We start from the raw sequence: 19,122 nt of genomic DNA, 5'->3' as shown, positions 1-19,122 counted from the left end.
TGAGACACCATTGTCTTATGATTACAATTCTTCATTTCATCTTATTCTAGGGTGACAAAGAGGCTGAACTGGGGCTTCCTTTCTCTCCACTCTGTGATCGCAATTCAACCATGGTGGCTCAGTCCCAAATAGGTAAGACACTTAAGTACAAGTATATCTTTATTACAGAGGATTGATTTAACATAGAATGACGATCAAATTAACATGGAGCAATTTAAAGCATAATTCAAGGTATAAACCCCTGTCTATGTTTAAAAATATGCATTGAGTCTACAGCAGAGAAACAGGCCATTTGGTCCAACTGGTCTATACCGGCATTTATGCTCCATACGAGCCTCCTCCCACCCTACTTCGTCTAACCCTATCAGCATACCCACCTATTCCTTTCTCTTTCATGTACTTATCTAGCTTCCCCTTAGTTGCATCTATGGTATTCGCCTCAACTCTTTGTGGTAGGGTATTCCACATTCTTACCACTCTTTGGGTAAAGACGTTTCTCTTGAATTCCCTTTTGGATTTATTAGTGACTGTCTTATATTTATGACTTCTAGTTTTGGACTCTCCCACAAGTGGAAACATTTTCTCTACGTCTACCCTATCAAACCCTTTCATTATCTTAAAGACCTTTATCAGGTCACCCCTCAGCCTTCTCTTTGCTAGGGGGATAGAATATAAAAACAGGGAGGTATTGCTGCAGTTATATAAGGTATTGGTGAGACCGCACCTGGAATACTGCATACAGTTTTGGTGTCCATACTTAAGAAAAGACATACTTGCTCTCGAGGCAGTACAAAGAAGGTTCACTTGGTTAATCCCGGGGATGAGGGGGCGGACATATGAGGAGAGGTTGAGTAGATTGGGACTCTACTCATTGGAGTTCAGAAGAATAAGAGGCGATCTTATTGAAACATATAAGATTGTGAAGGGGCTTGATCGGGTGGATGCGGTGAGGATGTTCCCAAGGATGGGTGAAACTAGAACTAGGGGGCATAATCTTAGAATAAGGGGCTGCTCCTTCAAAACTGAGATGAGGGGAATCTTCTTCACTCAGAGGGTGGTAGGTCTGTGGAATTTGCTGCCCCAGGAAGCTGTGGAAGCTACATCATTGAATAAATTCAAAACAGAAATAGACAGTTTCCTAGAAGTAAAGGGAATTAGGGGTTACAGGGAGCGGGAAGGAAATTGGACATGAATTTAGATTTGAGGTTAGGATCAGATCAGCCATGATCTTATTAAATGGCGGAGCAGGCTCGTTGGAAGGCCGATTGGCCCACTCCTGCTCCTATTTCTTATGTTCTTATGTTCTTAAAAGAGCCCCAGCCTTTCCTGATAAGTATATCCTCTCAGTTCTGGTATCATCCTTGTGAATGTTTTCTGCACCTTTTCCAAGCCTCCATATCCTTCTAATAAGATGGATACCGGAACTGTGCACAATACTTCAAGTGTGCTCTAACCAAGGTTCCACACAAGTTTAACATAACATCTCTGCTTTTCAATTCTATCCCTCTAGAAATGAACCCCAGTGCTTGGTGTGCCTTTTTTATGGCCTTATAACCTGTATCACTACTTTTAGTGATTTGTGTGCCCCTAGATCCCTTTGCTCCTCTATCCCATTTAGACTCTTATTATCCAAGCAATATGTCTCCTCATTATTCTTCCTACCAAAATGCACCACCTCACACTTATCTATATTGAAATTAATTTGCCAATTACACGCCCATTCTGCAAGCTTATTAATGTCTTCTTGCATTTTGACGCATTCTTCCTTTGTATTAACTATACCCCCCACTTTGGTGATGTCCGCACATTTTGAAATTGTACTTCTGATTCCCGAACCCAAATCTTTAATGTAAACTGTGAACAACAGTGGTCCCAGCACCGATTCCTGTGGAACACCACTTCCCACCTTTTGCCGACTGAGTAACTACCCTTAACCCCTACTCTCTGTTTTCTGTTTCGTAGCCAGCTTGCTATCCGTTCTGCTACCTGTCCCCTGACTCCACATGCTCTGACCTTAGTGATGAGTTTATAATGTGGTACCTTATCGAAGGCCTTTTTAAAATCCAAATATATTACATCTACTACATTATCCTTGTCTACTCTGTTACTTCTTCAAAGAATTCAGTAAGGTTGATCAAGCATGACTTTCCCTTTTGAAATCCATGCTGACTATTCTTTATTATATTTTCAGTTTCTAGATGTTTTCCTATTACATCTTCGAGTAAAGATTCCATTATCTTTCCTACCACCGACATTAAGCTGGACTTATTCTATCTCCCATTTTAAATACAGGAATAACATTAGCTGTCCGCCATTCCTCTGGCACTATTCCCTTTTCTAGTGAATTTTCCTATATATGTAATAGTGCCTCTGCTATCTCCTCCCTAATTTCTTTTAATATGCGTGGATGCAATCCATCCAGACCAGGGGTTTTATTCTCTCTAAGTTTGATTAGTTTATCAATTATCTCCCCTTTTCTATCTTAAATGCATTTATATCTTTTTTGATCTCTTCTTCTAATGTTATGCCCACCATGTTAGTCTCCCTGGTAAATACTGAGGCAAAGTAATTATTTAATATTTCTGCCATTTCGCTGTCATTACCTGTGAGTTTATCTTGTGCATCCCTTAGTGGCCCTATCCCCATCCTGATTTTCCTTTTGTTATTTATGTGTCTGTAGAATACTTTACTATTTCTTTTTATATTCTTTGATAATTTAATTTTGTAGTTCCTCTTTACTTTCCTAATTGTTTTGTTTTACTTCTTTCTTAACCTCTTCATATTCCCTTTTGTCATCCTCTCCTTTATTGTCTTTGAATTTAGTGTATGCCTTTTTCTGTAGTTTCAATTTTACCCTTATCTCTTTATTCATCCCTGGTGTTTCATTATTGGATAGTTTGTTCTTGTTTTTTAGAGGAATATATTTCTCCTGAACTCTATTGATCACCATTTTAAATATTTCCCACTGCTGTTCTATCTTTGTCTTTCGAAAAATTTTTCCAGTTTACCTGCCCTAGTTCCATTCTCATCCCCTCAAAATTATCTTTTTTCCAATCTATTTCTTTGGTCTTTGTCTTACTTATGTCTTTCTCAATCATTATTTTAAATCTTATTATGTTATAATTGCTATTGCCTACAAGTTCCCGTACGCTTACCTGCTCTGGTTCATTTCCCATTACTAGATCCAGCAGTGAATCCTCCCTTGTTGGGCTTCTCACATACTGGGTAAGAAAGGAGTCCTGTACACACTGTAAAAACTCCATTCCCTTTTCCCCTTCCCCTACCTCTTATTGCCAGTTTATTTGGGGATAGTTGAAATGTCCCGTGATTATTATTTGACATTTTTTACTCTTTTCATAGATTTGCCTACATATTTCTTCCTCCACTTTCCTTCCACTATTAGGTGATCTGTAGAATATACCTATTAATGTGATCGATCCCTTCTTATCCTTTGTCTTAATCCACATGGATTCTGTTTCTATCTTAACGTTACCTATTTCCTTTTTTCTACTGCCACTATATTGTCTCTAATTAATACAGCTACCCCTCCCCCCTTCTTTCCCTATCCTTTCTAAGTACATTATATTCTGCAATTATTAAATGCCAGACCTGTTCTTAGTGTAGCCATATCTCAGTTATTCCTACAACATCTGTCTCCTCGCTATGAATTGCCTCCAAATCCCCCCTTTTGTTTTGGACACTGCGCACATTGCTGTACAGGCAATTTAATTTGTTTTCAATAATTGTTCGCCTTGCTTTATTTTTAACAGTCATTTTGTACTTATGTTCTATAACTGTAATTGTTCTCTGACTGTTTGTTACCCTTATTCCTTACCTTGGCCTGATCTTTACTCTCATCTCCTATTTCTTTTATCTTCAGATTGATGTTATTTTCACTAGACGCAGTATTAATCAGGAAACTTGGCTCACCTCTCCAAGTACCTATCCTACTGGGTTGTCTCCAAAATCTGGAGCAGGAACCTAGGCTGCAGTTGGGAAGGGAGAGAGGGGTCTATTTAAATATCACTGTGCTGGAGGAGTAGAACAACAGTTGACAAAAGTCTTCTTTGCTCCTCCAGCATGGTGATATTTGAAAAGTATCTACATTAATAATGGAAAACTAAGATTTATTATAGTAATGAAAAAAAAATCAAAAGGATTAAGGCTGAAAAACACTGCAAAGTGCAACACTGGAGAAAACTGACAACACTGATTGAGAGGTACAGTTGGAGAATATACATCACCCGTTCTTCCAGGGTTGATATTTAAAAGGTAACTTTCCCTCCTGACTCCAGTTCACGCTCCTGCAGCAGGTTCAAAATGGAGACAGTCCTACAGAGTACATTCAGAGAGAGAAGAGTTAAAATCAGAAAAGGTGAACTATCACGCTGTGGAGGAGCGAAGCACAGTACTGACAGATGCTGCTTCAGCACAATGATATCTAAATGGGACCTTCCCCTCATGTCTCATGACCTTAGCAGTGGCTGCCACTGCTGATTTAAAATTGAAGACAACACAGCAGGCTAGATAGAGGAGAAGAGATTTAAAATCTGCAGTGGGAGCCTGTAGTCAGAAGAAGGAGCTTCCATTTAAATATCACAGCGTTAGAGACACCAACTGAGGTCAGGCTGTGGTTTTCCACCTGTTCACTTTAGTCACAGGCTGCAGGTGCAGAAACTGAAAAGCCCAATCACTGAGCAGAGCAACACCTGCACTAACTGAAATAACAGAGAAAGAACAGTGTGCATTTGTATGGCACATAATCAGATCTCAGAAATATCTCATCATTCACATACAATGCATTATGAAGATGACTGTTTTGGTGGATATAAATGTTATAATATAGACTTTGTTGCATTCAAGGGTACTGTTTTTTTTCATAGATATAGGTTAGTACTCCAGGATTGTGTGTTTTACACAGGCTATCTTGACCTGAGCATGTACTATGGAACTATTATCTCCTAATTTACTGCTGCTGGCTGCAGCTATTAATGTGGTTGCACAAAGGTGAGAAACAAGAACTGCTGTTCCTTGACAAGTGAACAAAATGTTTGGCGGATTACAAGAGAGACCTTTGGCAATGGCACACTGCCCAGGGCTTTTATCTTCATACAAATATTTAGAGTGCTCACTCTAAGTTTGTCTCCCTTTCATTGCAACAGAGGTGTTATGTCTCCATTAAAATGAAAAAAATGGGAACTTCATCAGACCACTTTAAAAGGGGAAATTTGGTTCCCCAGTGCTCCCAGTGAGGCATGGGGAGCACATCTTGGGAAATCGCAGGCATGCAGCCCATAATTTTCTGCCTATTGTAATGGACGAAAGATCATGTCTGCACACCCAGAATGTTCTGAAGTGCTCCCCCTGTGAGCGCCATTCCCCACTGGGAACGTTAGATCAGGGAATCACCCCTCACTATTTGTAAAATAGCATTGCTGTCATTATTCAATGTGGCGCTCGGTGTGGTGGTAACCATCAGAGCATGGGGCCTATGTCTAATCACAGCACACAGATTTACACTCGTAATTCTCAACTGTGCATTTCCTGCAATTTGGCAAGGCCATCAAGGCAAGGTGCCAAGTGAAGGCTTCGAATTTCCTCATGGGAGGATGGTGTAAATCAGCTGACAAATCATCACGGACTGCTTTCCTCCACCTCTTGGCAGTATTAACACAGCCGCAATCGTTAAGGTCGGAGAGTCAGGTTATGTATTCAACCACTCAGGTAGGGAGTGGTGTTTATCATGGGAGAAATGAAGTAAGGGTGAAAAAAAATTACTAAAACATGGCGTGGGGGGAAGGAGTGAAATATTATACTGTCACATAATCACTCACATCTGTCCCAACTTGAGTCATGGCAGTAAATTCTTATTTGATTCATGTTTGTAGAGCATTGTAAAATGCACAGGCTAGCAAGATGATGTTATGGTTAGATTGCTTTGTGATGCCAAAATCACCATTTAAAGAATGGAACATTTCATGCAGCAGTGTGCACGTCGACATTGCTTGGTGAAGAAAGACAATCTTTCAGCAGTCTTTCAAAAGTTATTTTTGTAGCTCAGTCACTGCTACTCAAGTTGTGCATTTCTGGATCTTTTCTGGGCTGAAGGAAAAAAAAACAGGGAGAAAATTCTTCAGCTGTGAAGGAAGTCATACACCATTTTAAAAAAATAAGGTAATCGATCCCCTCCAGGTGCAATTACCCAAGTTTGAGCAAGGTCTAGGTAATCAATCCCCTCCAAGATCAATTAGCTGTCTGAGCAAGGCCTGCTGCCTTTCCAAAGGCCTCACTGGAACTCACATCAGCTCTCCTCTGAGGCCTTATAATAGGTTAAAGGAAATTAAGACAAAATGTCGCTGGCACCTGATCAGTGCGAAAGATGTGGCTCCTAGTAACATTTATTCCATCTTTTATTAGTGCGGAAAAATCTATGTCAGTGAGACTGGCTGCTCTCTGCACGTGTGACTTGCTGAACATAGAGAAGGTTCAAAAAATAAGGCTGTTATCCAGTCAGCTTTCACAGCCCATGGAATTTTGATGCAGCCAAACTGATTGTTCCCCACTCAATAGGAACTGCAGCAGAAACTATGAGAAGCCATGGAAATCTGGCTGTAAAGTGCCTAGTGGAAAGATAAGATGCTGATGCTCGAGCTTGTGTTGAGGAACAGTGTGGGAGGCCAAGGACAGAGAGGTCAGAGTAGGAGTGGGATGGAGAATTAAAGTGGCAAGCGACCAGAAGCTCAGAGTCACGCTTGCAGAATGAATTTCGTGCATTTTCTGTTTTTATTTTAGATTTCCAGCTTCCGCAGTATTTTACTTTAGTTCTCATTAGTGGTACCTAGAATCATCGAAGTTTACAACATGGAAACAGGCCCTTCAGCCCAACATGTCCATGTCGCCCAGTTTATACCACTAAGCTAGTCCCAATTGCCTGCACTTGGCCCATATCCCTCGATACCCATCTTACCCATGTAACTGTCCAAATGCTTTTTAAAAGACAAAATTGTATCCGCCTCTTCTACTGCCTCTGGCAGCTCGTTCCAGACACTCACCACCCTTTGAGTGAAAAAATTGCCCCTCTGGACCCTTTTGTATCTCTCCCCTCTCACCTTAAATCTATGCCCCCTCATTATAGACTCCCCTACCTTTGGGAAAAGATTTTGACCATCTACCTTATCTATGCCCCTCATTATTTTATAGACTTCTATAAGATCATCCCTTAACCTCCTACTCTCCAGGGAAAAAAGTCTCAGTCTATCCAACCTCTCCCTATAAGTCAAACCATCAAGTCCCGGTAGCATCCTAGTAAATCTTTTCTGCACTCTTTCTAGTTTAATAATATCCTTTCTATAATAGGGTGACCAGAACTGTACACAGTATTCCAAGTGTGGCCTTACTAATGTCTTGTACAACTTCAACAAGACATCCCAACTCCTGTATTCAATGTTCTGACCAATGAAACCAAGCATGCCGAATGCCTTCTTCACCACCCTATCCACCTGTGACTCCACTTTCAAGGAGCTATGAACCTGTACTCCTAGATCTCTTTGTTCTATAACTCTCCCCAACGCCCTACCATTAACGGAGTAGGTCCTGGCCCGATTCGATCTACCAAAATGCATCACCTCACATTTATCTAAATTAAACTCCATCTGCCATTCATCGGCCCACTGGCCCAATTTATCAAGATCCCGTTGCAATCCTAGATAACCTTCTTCACTGTCCACAATGCCACCAATCTTGGTGTCATCTGCAAACTTACTAACCATGCCTCCTAAATTCTCATCCAAATCATTAATATAAATAACAAATAACAGCGGACCCAGCACCGATCCCTGAGGCACACCGCTGGTCACAGGCCTCCAGTCCAAAAAACAACACTCTACAACCACCCTCTGTCTTCTGTCGTCAAGCCAATTTTGTATCCAATTGGCTACCTCACCTTGGATCCCGTGAGATTTAACCTTATGTAACAACCTACCATGCGGTACCTTGTCAAAGGCTTTGCTAAAGTCCATGTAGACCACGTCTACTGCACAGCCCTCATCTATCATCTTGGTTACCCCTTCAAAAAACTCAATCAAATTCGTGAGACATGATTTTCCTCTCACAAAACCATGCTGACTGTTCCTAATCAGTCCCTGCCTCTCCAAATGCCTGTCGATCCTGTCTCTCAGAATACCCTCTAACAACTTATCCACTACAGATGTCAGGCTCACCGGTCTGTAGTTCCCAGGCTTTTCCCTGCCGCCCTTCTTAAACAAAGGCACAACATTTGCTACCCTCCAATCTTCAGGCACCTCACCTGTAGCTGTCGATGATTCAAATATCTCTGCGAGGGGACCCGCAATTTTCTCCCTAACCTCCCATAACGTCCTGGGATACATTTCATCAGGTCCTGGAGATTTATCTACCTTGATGCGCGTTAAGACTTCCAGCACCTCCCTCTCTGTAATATGTACACTCCTCAAGACATCACTATTTATTTCCCCAAGTTCCCTAACATCCATGCCTTTCTCAACCGTAAATACCGATGTGAAATATTCATTTAGGATCTCACCCATCTCTTGTGGTTCTGCACATAGATGACCTTGTTGATCCTTAAGAGACCCTACTCTCTCTTACTCTTTTGCCCTTTATGTATTTGTAGAAGCTCTTTGGATTCTCCTTTGCCTTATCTGGCAAAGCAATCTCATGTCCCCTTTTTGCCCTCCTGATTTCTCTCTTAACTCTACTCCGGCAATCTCTATACTCTTCAAGGGATCCACTTGATCCCAGCTGCCTATTAATGTTATATGCCTCCTTCTTCTTTTTGACTAGGGCCTCAATCCCCCGAGTCATCCAAGGTTCCCTACTTCTACCAGCCTTGCCCTTCACTTTATAAGGAATGTGCTTACCCTGAACCTAATTTAACACACTTTTGAAAGCCTCCCACTTACCAGACGTCCCTTTGCCTGCCAACAGACTCTCCCAATCAACTTCTGAAAGTTCCTGTCTAATACCATCAAAATTGGCCTTTCCCCAATTTAGAATTTTAACTTTTGGGCCAGACCTATCATTCTCCATAGCTATCTTAAAACTAATGGAATTATGATCACTGGTCCCAAAGTGATCCCTCACTAACACTTCTGTCACCTGCCCTTCCTTATTTCCCAAGAGGAGGTCAAGTTTTGCCCCCTCTCTAGTCGGGCCATCCACATACTGAATGAGAAATTCCTCCTGAATACACTCAACAAATTTCTCTCCATCCAAGCCCCTAATGCTATGGCTGTCCCAGTCAATGTTGGGAAAGTTAAAGTCCCCTACTATTACCACCTTATTTTTCTTGCAGCTGTCTGTCATCTCCTTACATATTGGCTCCTCAATTTCTCGTTGACTATTTGGGGGTCTGTCGTACAATCCTATCAAAGTGATCTCTCCCTTCTTATTTTTCAGTTCTACCCATATAGACTCAGTGGGCGAACCCTCGGATATATCCCCTCTCACTACTGCTGTGATGTTCTCCCTAATCAAGAACGCAACTCCCCCTCCTCTCTTACCTCCTGCTCTATCTTTCCTATAGCATCTGTACCCTGGAACATTGAGCTGCCAGTCCTGCCCCTCCCTTAGCCATGTTTCAGTAATAGCTATAACATCCCAGTCCCATGTACCCATCCATGCCCTGAGTTCATCTGCCTTGCCCATCAGACTTCTTGCATTGAAATAAATGCAGTTTAATCTAGACTTCCCTTGGTCTTTGCCCTGCTTTCTCAGACCATCTGTCCGGTCATGTTTTGTACACTCTCCCTTACTGCCTTTTGTTTCTGTCACCACTTTACTTCCCACTGACTTCCTGCATCGGTTCCCATCCCCCTGCCACATTAGTTTAAACCCTCCCCAACAGCACTAGCAAACACTCCCCCTAGGACATTGGTTCCAGTCCTGCCCAGATGTAGACTGTCCAATTTATACAATCCCTCCCTCTTGCACCATCTCTCAAGCCACGTATTCATCCTAGCTATCCTGTCATTCCTACTCTGACTAGCCCGTGGCACTGGTAGCAATCCTGAGATTACTACCTTTGAGGTCCTACTTTTTAGTTTAACTCCTAACTTCCTAAATTCAGCTTGTAGGACCTCATCCTGTTTTTTACCTATATCGTTGGTGCCTATATGCACCACGACAACTGGCTGTTCACCCTCCCCCTCCAGAATGTCCTGCAGCCGCTCCGAGACATCCTTGACCCTTGCACCAGGGAGGCAACATACCATCCTGGAGTCTCGGTTGCGTCCGCAGAAACGCCTGTCTATTCCCCTTACAATCGAGTCCCCTATCACTATAGCTCTGCCACTCTTTTTTCCTGCCCTCCTGTGCAGCAGAGCCAGCCACGGTGCCATGAACCTGGCCGCTGTCACCTTCCCCTGGTGAGCCATCTCCCCCAGCAGTATCCAAAACGGTATACCTGTTTTGGAGGGAGATGACCGCAGTACCTGGCTGCCTGTACTTGGTGTTATTTAGACAATGGCTTCGGGTTTTTATAGCTTGTAATGCACCTCTTAATATTTTAGCACACCAGTATTTTCTGATATTTGACAGCTTATATCTTTTTGTCATTTCTGAAGGCACCAGCCCAGAAATTCCATTGGGTTGGGGGCCTCTTTTGGCGGCAGTTCTAGAGCAGAGCAGGGCTTCTGCCTGTTCCATGGATGTACCCTAACTCCATCCAATGAAGAAACTGAAGAGCAAGAGTCTGTGTAAAGTAGTGGGATAGCATAACCTACATGTTACTCAACTGTTGAAGCTCATAAAGCCTTTATACAGGAGCGTAGAATCCCTTTTAACCTTCCATGTGTGAGCTAGAGGTGACTTGGATCGTGAGAAGTAATCATTATGATCTGGTTCTAATGGTTTAACTGTCACTGGTGGGAATTTTATTACTGGACAATAATCTTGGACTCAACATTTAAGGCCAGTGAAAGAGTTCAAGTTCTGGAGAATTTGAGATGTTTGTTACCAACAGAATGCAGGTGTTGGATGGGGGATTATAATAATGGCCCCTTTAAATAAATATGGCAGATCGGGAGATTTGGTGCATCTGTCATATATCAAATCATAAAGACTATGGGGTAAATTTTACAATACAGAGCTTTAGGCTTACCTGTCAGTAATTCATGCACTGAGATTAGTGTGCCTGATTTGTGGTCTGCATAATTTTAGCTTATCATCCTGGGGGCTGTGAATCAGGCACTCTGGCCTTCAATTGCATGAAGTTCTGTGCCACCACTAAGTTTGCTTACCGCAGACTCGGTTCATTTAGGTTGAGAGAGACTCGAGCTGGAATTGCCATAGGGGATCGGTCACCTCATCTGTTTTGATTGGTTACTCTGTCATCTCAAACATGTGGCAGAATGTTACAGGCCTGGAGGCTGTTGGAGCTGATTTTGTTCTGTGTAAAAACCAACCAGCTGACCTTGGAGTTCTTGTTTGTTGAATGAAATATGTCTAGGAAACTTGAACTCAAGTAACTAAGTCCTTATGATGGTGGGGTGGGGGGTGGAGGGAGGAGGCGGGGGGATGTCCTACAGAATGTCTTTCAGGATAGGGGTTAATTGAGGGCACCATGCCCAAACTAGCAGCTTTCTGCTCATTCTTCAGTTCTTCCTGTTCCACTATGCCACAGTTCATGAATAGATGTGCATGCAAAGGCTCCACGGATCTGGACTGAGCTGTGGTTTATGGTCAAAAACACATGATCTACTGCTCTCTCAAAACTAGTAGAACACAAGAGGGCTTGTGTCAATTCCAGTGAGTAAATTACAGTTCATCCTCCGGGCATTGTTACAGTTCCAGATATTGTACGTATAAGATCACACTTTATACTGGCAAGCTTACAGGAGCATTTCTTTGTGTTGACCACGAGGAACATCTGGGAAATTGTTAAATCAAAATTGTAACCATCATATTTTCATGGATAATAGAATTGGAGAAGGTGGAGCCTTGTGACACAAATACATGGACAGAGATTTCATCTGTGCACTTTGTGTAATGAAATTATAAACCTGTTCTTTATAAATGGGTTTCCAATGTTGATGTACATAACACACAGGGGAAATCTTCATCCAAGGTTTGGCTTTATGAGAACACAGTGTCTCTGCTTGGGCAGCTGACTACTGCTTTCCTCTCATTTAATAAAAATGGAAAATGCTGGAAAACACAGCGAGTCCATCAGCATCTGTAAAGAGAAAAGACAGGTTAATATTTTGGGTGTGGACCCTTCATCAGAACAGAATATCTCCACCCATAATACTAACCTGCCTTTTCTCTTCATAGACGTGCTAAGTTGCAGCGTTTTCTGTTTTATTTCAGATTTGCAGTTTCATTCTCTTTCTCGTTTGTTGTCTTATGGGACTAATTATATAGTTTTTCTTTGCCACATGAGAATGGAGTACTTTCTGATGATTGGTTTTGTTAATATTGTGAGGGAGAGTTTCTGCAAAATTACGAATGTTATGATTTCTGTTGCTTTTGCCTATTTTATGTGTTAGTGTTTATTTTAATGCCTAATAATAAGTTGAGTTTTATCTTTTTATCCCTTTTACTTTTTTTTGCTCTTTTTTTCTTTTATTCTCTTTTCAAGTAATTCTATGACTGACAGTCTATAACCTGCTTTTGATGTCCTTCTCAACTAACTGAAATAAGTTCGGACAGTCTCAAACAAGTTGCTGGTGGGCATGGCCCAAAGCACAAAACTGCCATAGTCTGGTACTAACTTGGACTAAATTGGCAATGTCAGTTGGAGAGGCCGCAGGATGGCTGGTGTGGCGGGGGCAGGCGGCAATGTTACATTGGTTCATTACAGGGTGACTTTCTGAGTTTGGTTTAATGAGCACACGGGAGGAAGCGTTAAGGGTCTGTTTAATGAATCGCACTCCCAGCTCAGCCTTGCCACCCAAGAGTGTATATTGGCAAATTATGGCCAGGAATGACTTCAGGGCAGCTCCCGCTTCACCACCTGCTCCCGCTCTATCACCGGAAGTGCTACGGAAATCCAGCCTACGGGTGAGCTCTCCAGGACTTTCCACCTCCTGGAAAATTGTCGGAAGTCTTGCACGGAATTTCCTAATGTGCACTCCTGGAAGGTGAGCTCTGCAATGGAAGCAAACGTTAAGAAAATTGTTCCTTTTCTTTAAATTTGACCTGTGTCGTACCAGTCCTGGTCAGTGTTTGAGGCCGGGTGCAAGCCAAGAAAGTATTTCATTTTCCATCACTGACATCCCTTCCCTTGCTATGTGCAAATTCTGCTTTGATTTTTTCACTTAATAACATGGAAAAAATTAATTAAAAGACCTAAAGCTAGAAATGCCAGCTATATGACATGAGGGGACAGAAACAGAGCACATCAGTATGACGTTAATCTGTTCGAACTAGTGATGGAGGAATAACCCATTTAAAACAACCAGGATAAAGCCTGTCTTAAAATAATAGCTAACAGAAAAATGGTCTTTGAATTCATTGGCTCCCAAAATCCTTGGGATGTAAGAATATAAGAAATAGGAGCAGGAGTAGGCCATTCGGCCCCTCGGGCCTGCTCCACCATTCAATAAGATCATGGCTGATCTTCTCCCACAACTCCACTTTCTCGCCTGATCCCCATATCCCTTGATTCCCCTAGAATCCAAAAATCTATCGATCTCGGTCTTGAATATACTCAACGACTGAGCATCCATGCCCTCTGGGGTAGAGAATTCCAAAGATTCACAACCATCTGAGTGAAGAAATTTCTTCTCATCTCAGTCCTAAATGGCCGACTCCTTATCCTGAGACTATGCCCCCCTAGTTCTAGACTCTCCAGTCAGGGGAAACAGCCTCTCAGCTTTTACCCTGTCAAGCCCTCTCAGAATCTTATATGTTTCAATGAGATCACCTCTCATTCTGCTAAACTCCAGAGAGTTTAGGCCCATTCTACTCAATCTCTCCTCTTAGGACAACTCTCTCATCCCAGGAACCAATCTAGTGAACCTTTGTTGCTCCCCCTCTAAGGCAAGTATATCCTTTCTTAGGTAAGGAGACCAAAACTGTACGTAGTACACCAGGTGTGGTTTCACCAAAGCCCTGTAAAATTCCAGCAAGTCTTCCTTACTCTTGCACTCCAAACCCCTTGCAATAAAGGTCAACATACCATTTGCCATTCCTAATTGCTTGTTGTACCTGCATGTTAACTTTCTGTATTTCGTGTATAAGGACACCCAAATTCCACTGAATACCAACATTTAATAGTTTCTCACCATTTAAAAAATATTCTGTTTTTCTATTCTTCCTACCAAAGTGAATAACCTCACATTTCCCCACATTATATTCCATCTGCCACCTTCTTGCCCATTCACTTAACCTATCTATATCCCTTTGCAGATTCTGTATGCTCCTCACAGCTTACTTTCCTACCTACCTTTGTATCGTCTGCAAACTTGGATACATTACACTCAGTCCCTTCATCTAAGTCATTAATATAGCTTGTAAATGGCTGAGGCCCAAGCACCGATCCTTGTAGTAGCCCACTAGTTACAGCCTGCCAAACTGAAAATGACCCGTTTATTCCTACTCTCTGTTTTCAGTCCATTAACCAATCCTCTATCCATGCTAATATATTACCCCCAACCCCATGAGCCCTTACCTTGTGTGACAACCTTTTGTGTGGCACCTTATCGAATGCCTATTGAAAATCCAAATATATTACATCCGCTGGTTCCCCGTTGTGATCTTCACACGACCGCCTGTGCCCTCCAGTGAAAGAAGGAAGAAATAAAGAACTTGCACTGATATAGCACCTTCACAACCTCACGCTGTCCCAAAGTGCTTTACAGCCAATGAAGTACGTTTGAAGTGTAGTCACTGTTGTAATAGAGGAAATGCAGCATCCAATTTGTGCACAGCAAGGTCCCACAAACAGCAATGTGATAATGACCAGATAATCTGTTTTAATGATGTTGGTTGAGGACTAATTATTGGCCAGGACACCAGGGAGAACTCCCCTGCTCTTCTTCGAAATAGTGCCATGGGATCTTTTACATCCACCTGAGAGTGCAGAAATATCATCTGAAGGATGGCACCTCTGGTACTGCACTGGAGTGTCAGCATAGATTTTGTGCTCAAGTCTCTTGAGCAGGAATTGAATCCGCAACTTTCTGACTCAGAGGCGAGAACGCTACCACTGAGCCATGGCTGACACTCCAGGCTGACCCTGCAGGAGTTCGCAGAGTCAGTGGGAGAGTATCTAATTTGCATGGGGCAAATAGGCATAAGCACCATTGTGGATACATCTCCCTCAGCCCCCCTGTGTACGGAGATTGCTCAGTTTTTATTCCCTGGCCTGAATCCTCAGTACTGCACTGTCACATCGTCTGGTAACATTCCACGTCATATCGAATTGAGGCAAAACAATAAGTGCTGACATAGCACCAGGGACTGTTACAGCATAGAAGCAGACCACTCTGATGGCTCTTTGCTAGGTACATAGTGGAATGTTCGCAGTATTAAGATAACACAGGTGTGTGCGTTACTGAATAGGAGCAATATTCACCTCAGTACTTGCCCTTCATAAACCATTACCTGTTTGTACCTCTGCTTTGAGTGGAAAGGTCACTAGCTGAATACCGTTGTATTCGCCACTTGTAATCTGTCTCTATCGTAGATATCCAGCCAGGCAGATTTACTGACTTGTATCATATGATCCAGTTCGGTGATCATTATTGTACAGACAATTCTGGGATATTTGACTGGATTTGCTCAAAATGCCTTCAGGTTCATTGAGACACAGTTGCCCAGATTTTAGGCTCCATCACATCCCATAATGAATGAATTTCAGGCATAACAAAGCGAGGAGTAGCTGGAGATCAATTTCGCTCGACTTCCACCTATGATACACACCAAGCGCATTTCCATTGGGTATTTTGAACAGCGCAGAAATGTTCCAGCACCACAACTGAACCAGGCAAGAAGGATCTCCCGGCTTTGAGTCCCCACCACTGCCCCTCCCCTCCTTCCACCGCCCCCCCCCCCCCCGCCTCACAAAGTGACGTCTGCCTTGTAAGAAACAGGCAGGATGTTCATTACAATAGGATAATGTGGTGAACATGATGTCATCTGGGTCTTGCTTTACCCCTGAAGTACACAGCTTCTTAAATTGACCGTATAAATTGAGTGACCAGTAAATTGGGTGACTTGGTTGCTAGACTGAATCTTTGGATACAAATTTATTTCAAGGGACAGGCTAAGAGTTGCGGATGTTTCTTTGAGTAGGTTTTTGGAACTCTTGTGCAGTTTGCGCTTCTGTCTATGTTTTGGTGCCAGCGTGTTAATAAATAAGATGCAGAGAACAGAACAGGAGATGTTTAGTACACAACCTGAGTGGGACCATTCCCTGGTCCCTCACTCAAAAAGGGTAAAAGGACCAAGCTTCTGAGGGGACCTATACCTATTCCTATGGTGGTTTGTCTCTCTGTTATCAGCTATGTTCTTCCAAAAACACAGTAGAAAAGGAAACAAACTGAAATTACCAGGAGGACATACAAAGGTACTCATGTCGTTGTTCAGGCCATAGTGGGTGCAATTATAGAATCATACAGCCCATCGTGTCTGTGCCGGCTCTTTGAAAGAGCTGCCCAATTAGTCCCATTCCCCTGCGCGTTCCCTGTAGTCCTGCAAATTTCTCCTTTTCAAGTATTTATCCAATTCCCTTTTGAAGGTTACTATTAAATCTGCTTCCACCACATTTTCAGGTAATGCATTCCAGATTATAACAACTTGCTGCATAAAAAAGACATTCTCATCTCTTCCCCCCCCCCCCCCCCCCGGGATTTTTTGAATATATCTTAAATCTGTGTCCTCTGGTTACTGACCCTCCTGCCAGTGAAAACAGTTTACGAACATCCGAACATACGAATTAAGAGCAGGAGTAGGCCATTCAGCCCCTCGAGCCTGCACTGCCATTTGATAAGATCATGGCTGATCTGATTGTGACCTCAACCCTACTTTCCCATCTACCTACTATAACCTTTGACTCCCTTGTTAATCAGGAATCTATCAACTCAGCCTGAAAAATATTCAATGACCCTGCCTCCACTGCTCTCTGGGGAAGGGAGTTCCACAGACTCACGACCCTCTGAGAGAAAAAAATTCTTCTCATCTCCGTCTTAAATGGGAGACCCCTTATTTTTAAACTGTGGCCCCTAGTTCTAGTCTCTCCCACAAGGGGAAATATCCTCTCAGCATCTACCCCTTCAAGTCCCATCAGGATTTTCTATATTTCAATAACATCACCTCTCATTCTTCTAAACTCCAGTGTATACAGGCCCAACTTGTCCAACCTTTCCTCATAAGATAACCCCCTCATCGCAGGAATCAGTCGAGTGAACCGTCTCTGAACCGCCTGCAAATCAATTATGTCCTTTCTTAAAGAAGGAGACCAAAACTGCACACAGTATTCTAGATGTGGTCTCACCAATGCCCTGTATAACTGCAGCAAAACATCTCCACTATTATATTCCATTCCCCTTGCAATAAATGACAATATTCCATTTGCCTTCCTAATCACTTGCTGTACCTGCATACTAACTTTTTGTGATTCATGTACTAGGACACCCAGATCCCTCTGTACCTCAGAGTTCTGCAATCTCTCTACATTTAAATAATATACTGCTTTTCTATTCCTCCTGCCAAAGTGGACAAGGTCATATTTTCCCACATTATACTCAATCTGCCAATTTTTTTCCCACCCACTTAACCTCTCTATATCCCTTTGCAGACTCCACATGCCCTCTTCACAACTTACTTTCCTACCTACCTTTATGTCATCAGCAAATTTAGCAACCATACATTCAGTCCCTTCATCCAAGTCATTGATATAGATTGTAAATAGTTGAGGCCCAAGCACTGATCCCTGTGGCACTCCACTTATTACATCTTGCCAACCTGAAAATGACCCATTTATGCCTACTCTCTGTTTCCTGTTAGCTAACCAATCCTTTATAAATCCTAATATGTTACCCCCTGCACCATGAGCTCTTATTTTGTGTAGTAGCCTTTGATGTGGCACTTTGTCAAAAGCCTTCTGGAAATCCAAGTGCACCACATCCACAGGATCCCCTTTATCCATGTTGCTTGTTACTTCCTCAAAGAACTCTAATAAATTAGTCAAACACGATTTCCCTTTCACAAAGCCGTGTTGACTCTGCCTGATTACATTGAGATTTTCGAAGTGCCCTGCTATAACCTCCTTAATAATAGATTCTAGCATTTTCCCTATGACAGATATTAAGCTAACTGGCCTGTAGTTTTCTGCTTTCTGTCTCCCTCCTTTCTTGAATAGAGGAGTTACATTCACCATTTTCCAATCTGATGGGACCCTTCCAGAATCTAGGGAATTTTAGAAAATTAATACCAATGCATCTACTATCTCTGCATCCACTTCTTTTAAGACCCTAGGATGAAGTCCGTCAGGACCTGAGGACTTGTCAGCTTTTAGTTCTAATATTTTTATCAGAACCCTTTCCCTAGTGATTCTCCCGAACTACTCTCTCAAAACCCCTCATAATTTTGAACACCTCTGTCAAATCTCCCCTTAACCTTCTTTGCTCTTAGGAGAACAATCCCAGCTTCTCTAGTCTATCCACATAGCTGAAGTCCCTCATCCCTGGTACCATTCTGGCAAACCTCCTCTGCACCTTCTCCAATGCTTTGACATCCTTTCTGAGGTGTGGTGCCCAGAATTGGACACAATACTCTAGCTGAGGACTAACCAGTGATTTATAAAGGTTTACCGAAACTTCCTTGCTTTTGTACTCTATGGGGGATTTTTAACCCTCCCAGGGCGGGCGGAAGTAGGGGGGGGGGGGTGGTTAAAATTTCAAAAATGGGAAACCCGACCTCAACCCGCCTCCGGAGGGTCGAGTGACTAACCTGCTGTCTAGAGGTGGGTCCATAATTTAAATATTTTAATGAGGCTGCATGCCTCAAATTTGAGCACATTTTTAAAATTAATGGCTGTGGGCCGGGTTTCCAGGGCTAGGGAAAACCGACAGCTGAAGGGAGGCACAAATGGCTGGATGTGCTTTTCCAGCACTGTTTGTTCCCAGCCCCCCAAGCAAA

General features: G+C 42.6%; 1 protein-coding gene across 2 annotated transcripts in view; it reads left to right on the top strand.

The window, feature by feature from the left end:
• The window catches only part of LOC137318715 (dual specificity calcium/calmodulin-dependent 3',5'-cyclic nucleotide phosphodiesterase 1C-like), a 478,280-nt gene that overhangs the window by 374,036 nt on the left and 85,122 nt on the right, over nt 1–19,122 (top strand). For both annotated transcript variants that reach the window (XM_067981388.1, XM_067981392.1), the window contains one exon: nt 51–132. In XM_067981388.1, coding sequence (XP_067837489.1) covers nt 51–132 — 82 coding nt within the window. The remainder of the gene's footprint in view (nt 1–50; nt 133–19,122) is intronic.

This window comes from Heptranchias perlo, chromosome 3 (assembly GCF_035084215.1).
Source record: "Heptranchias perlo isolate sHepPer1 chromosome 3, sHepPer1.hap1, whole genome shotgun sequence".
NCBI lineage: Eukaryota > Metazoa > Chordata > Chondrichthyes > Hexanchiformes > Hexanchidae > Heptranchias > Heptranchias perlo.
This window is presented reverse-complemented; position numbering and strand designations above follow the sequence as displayed.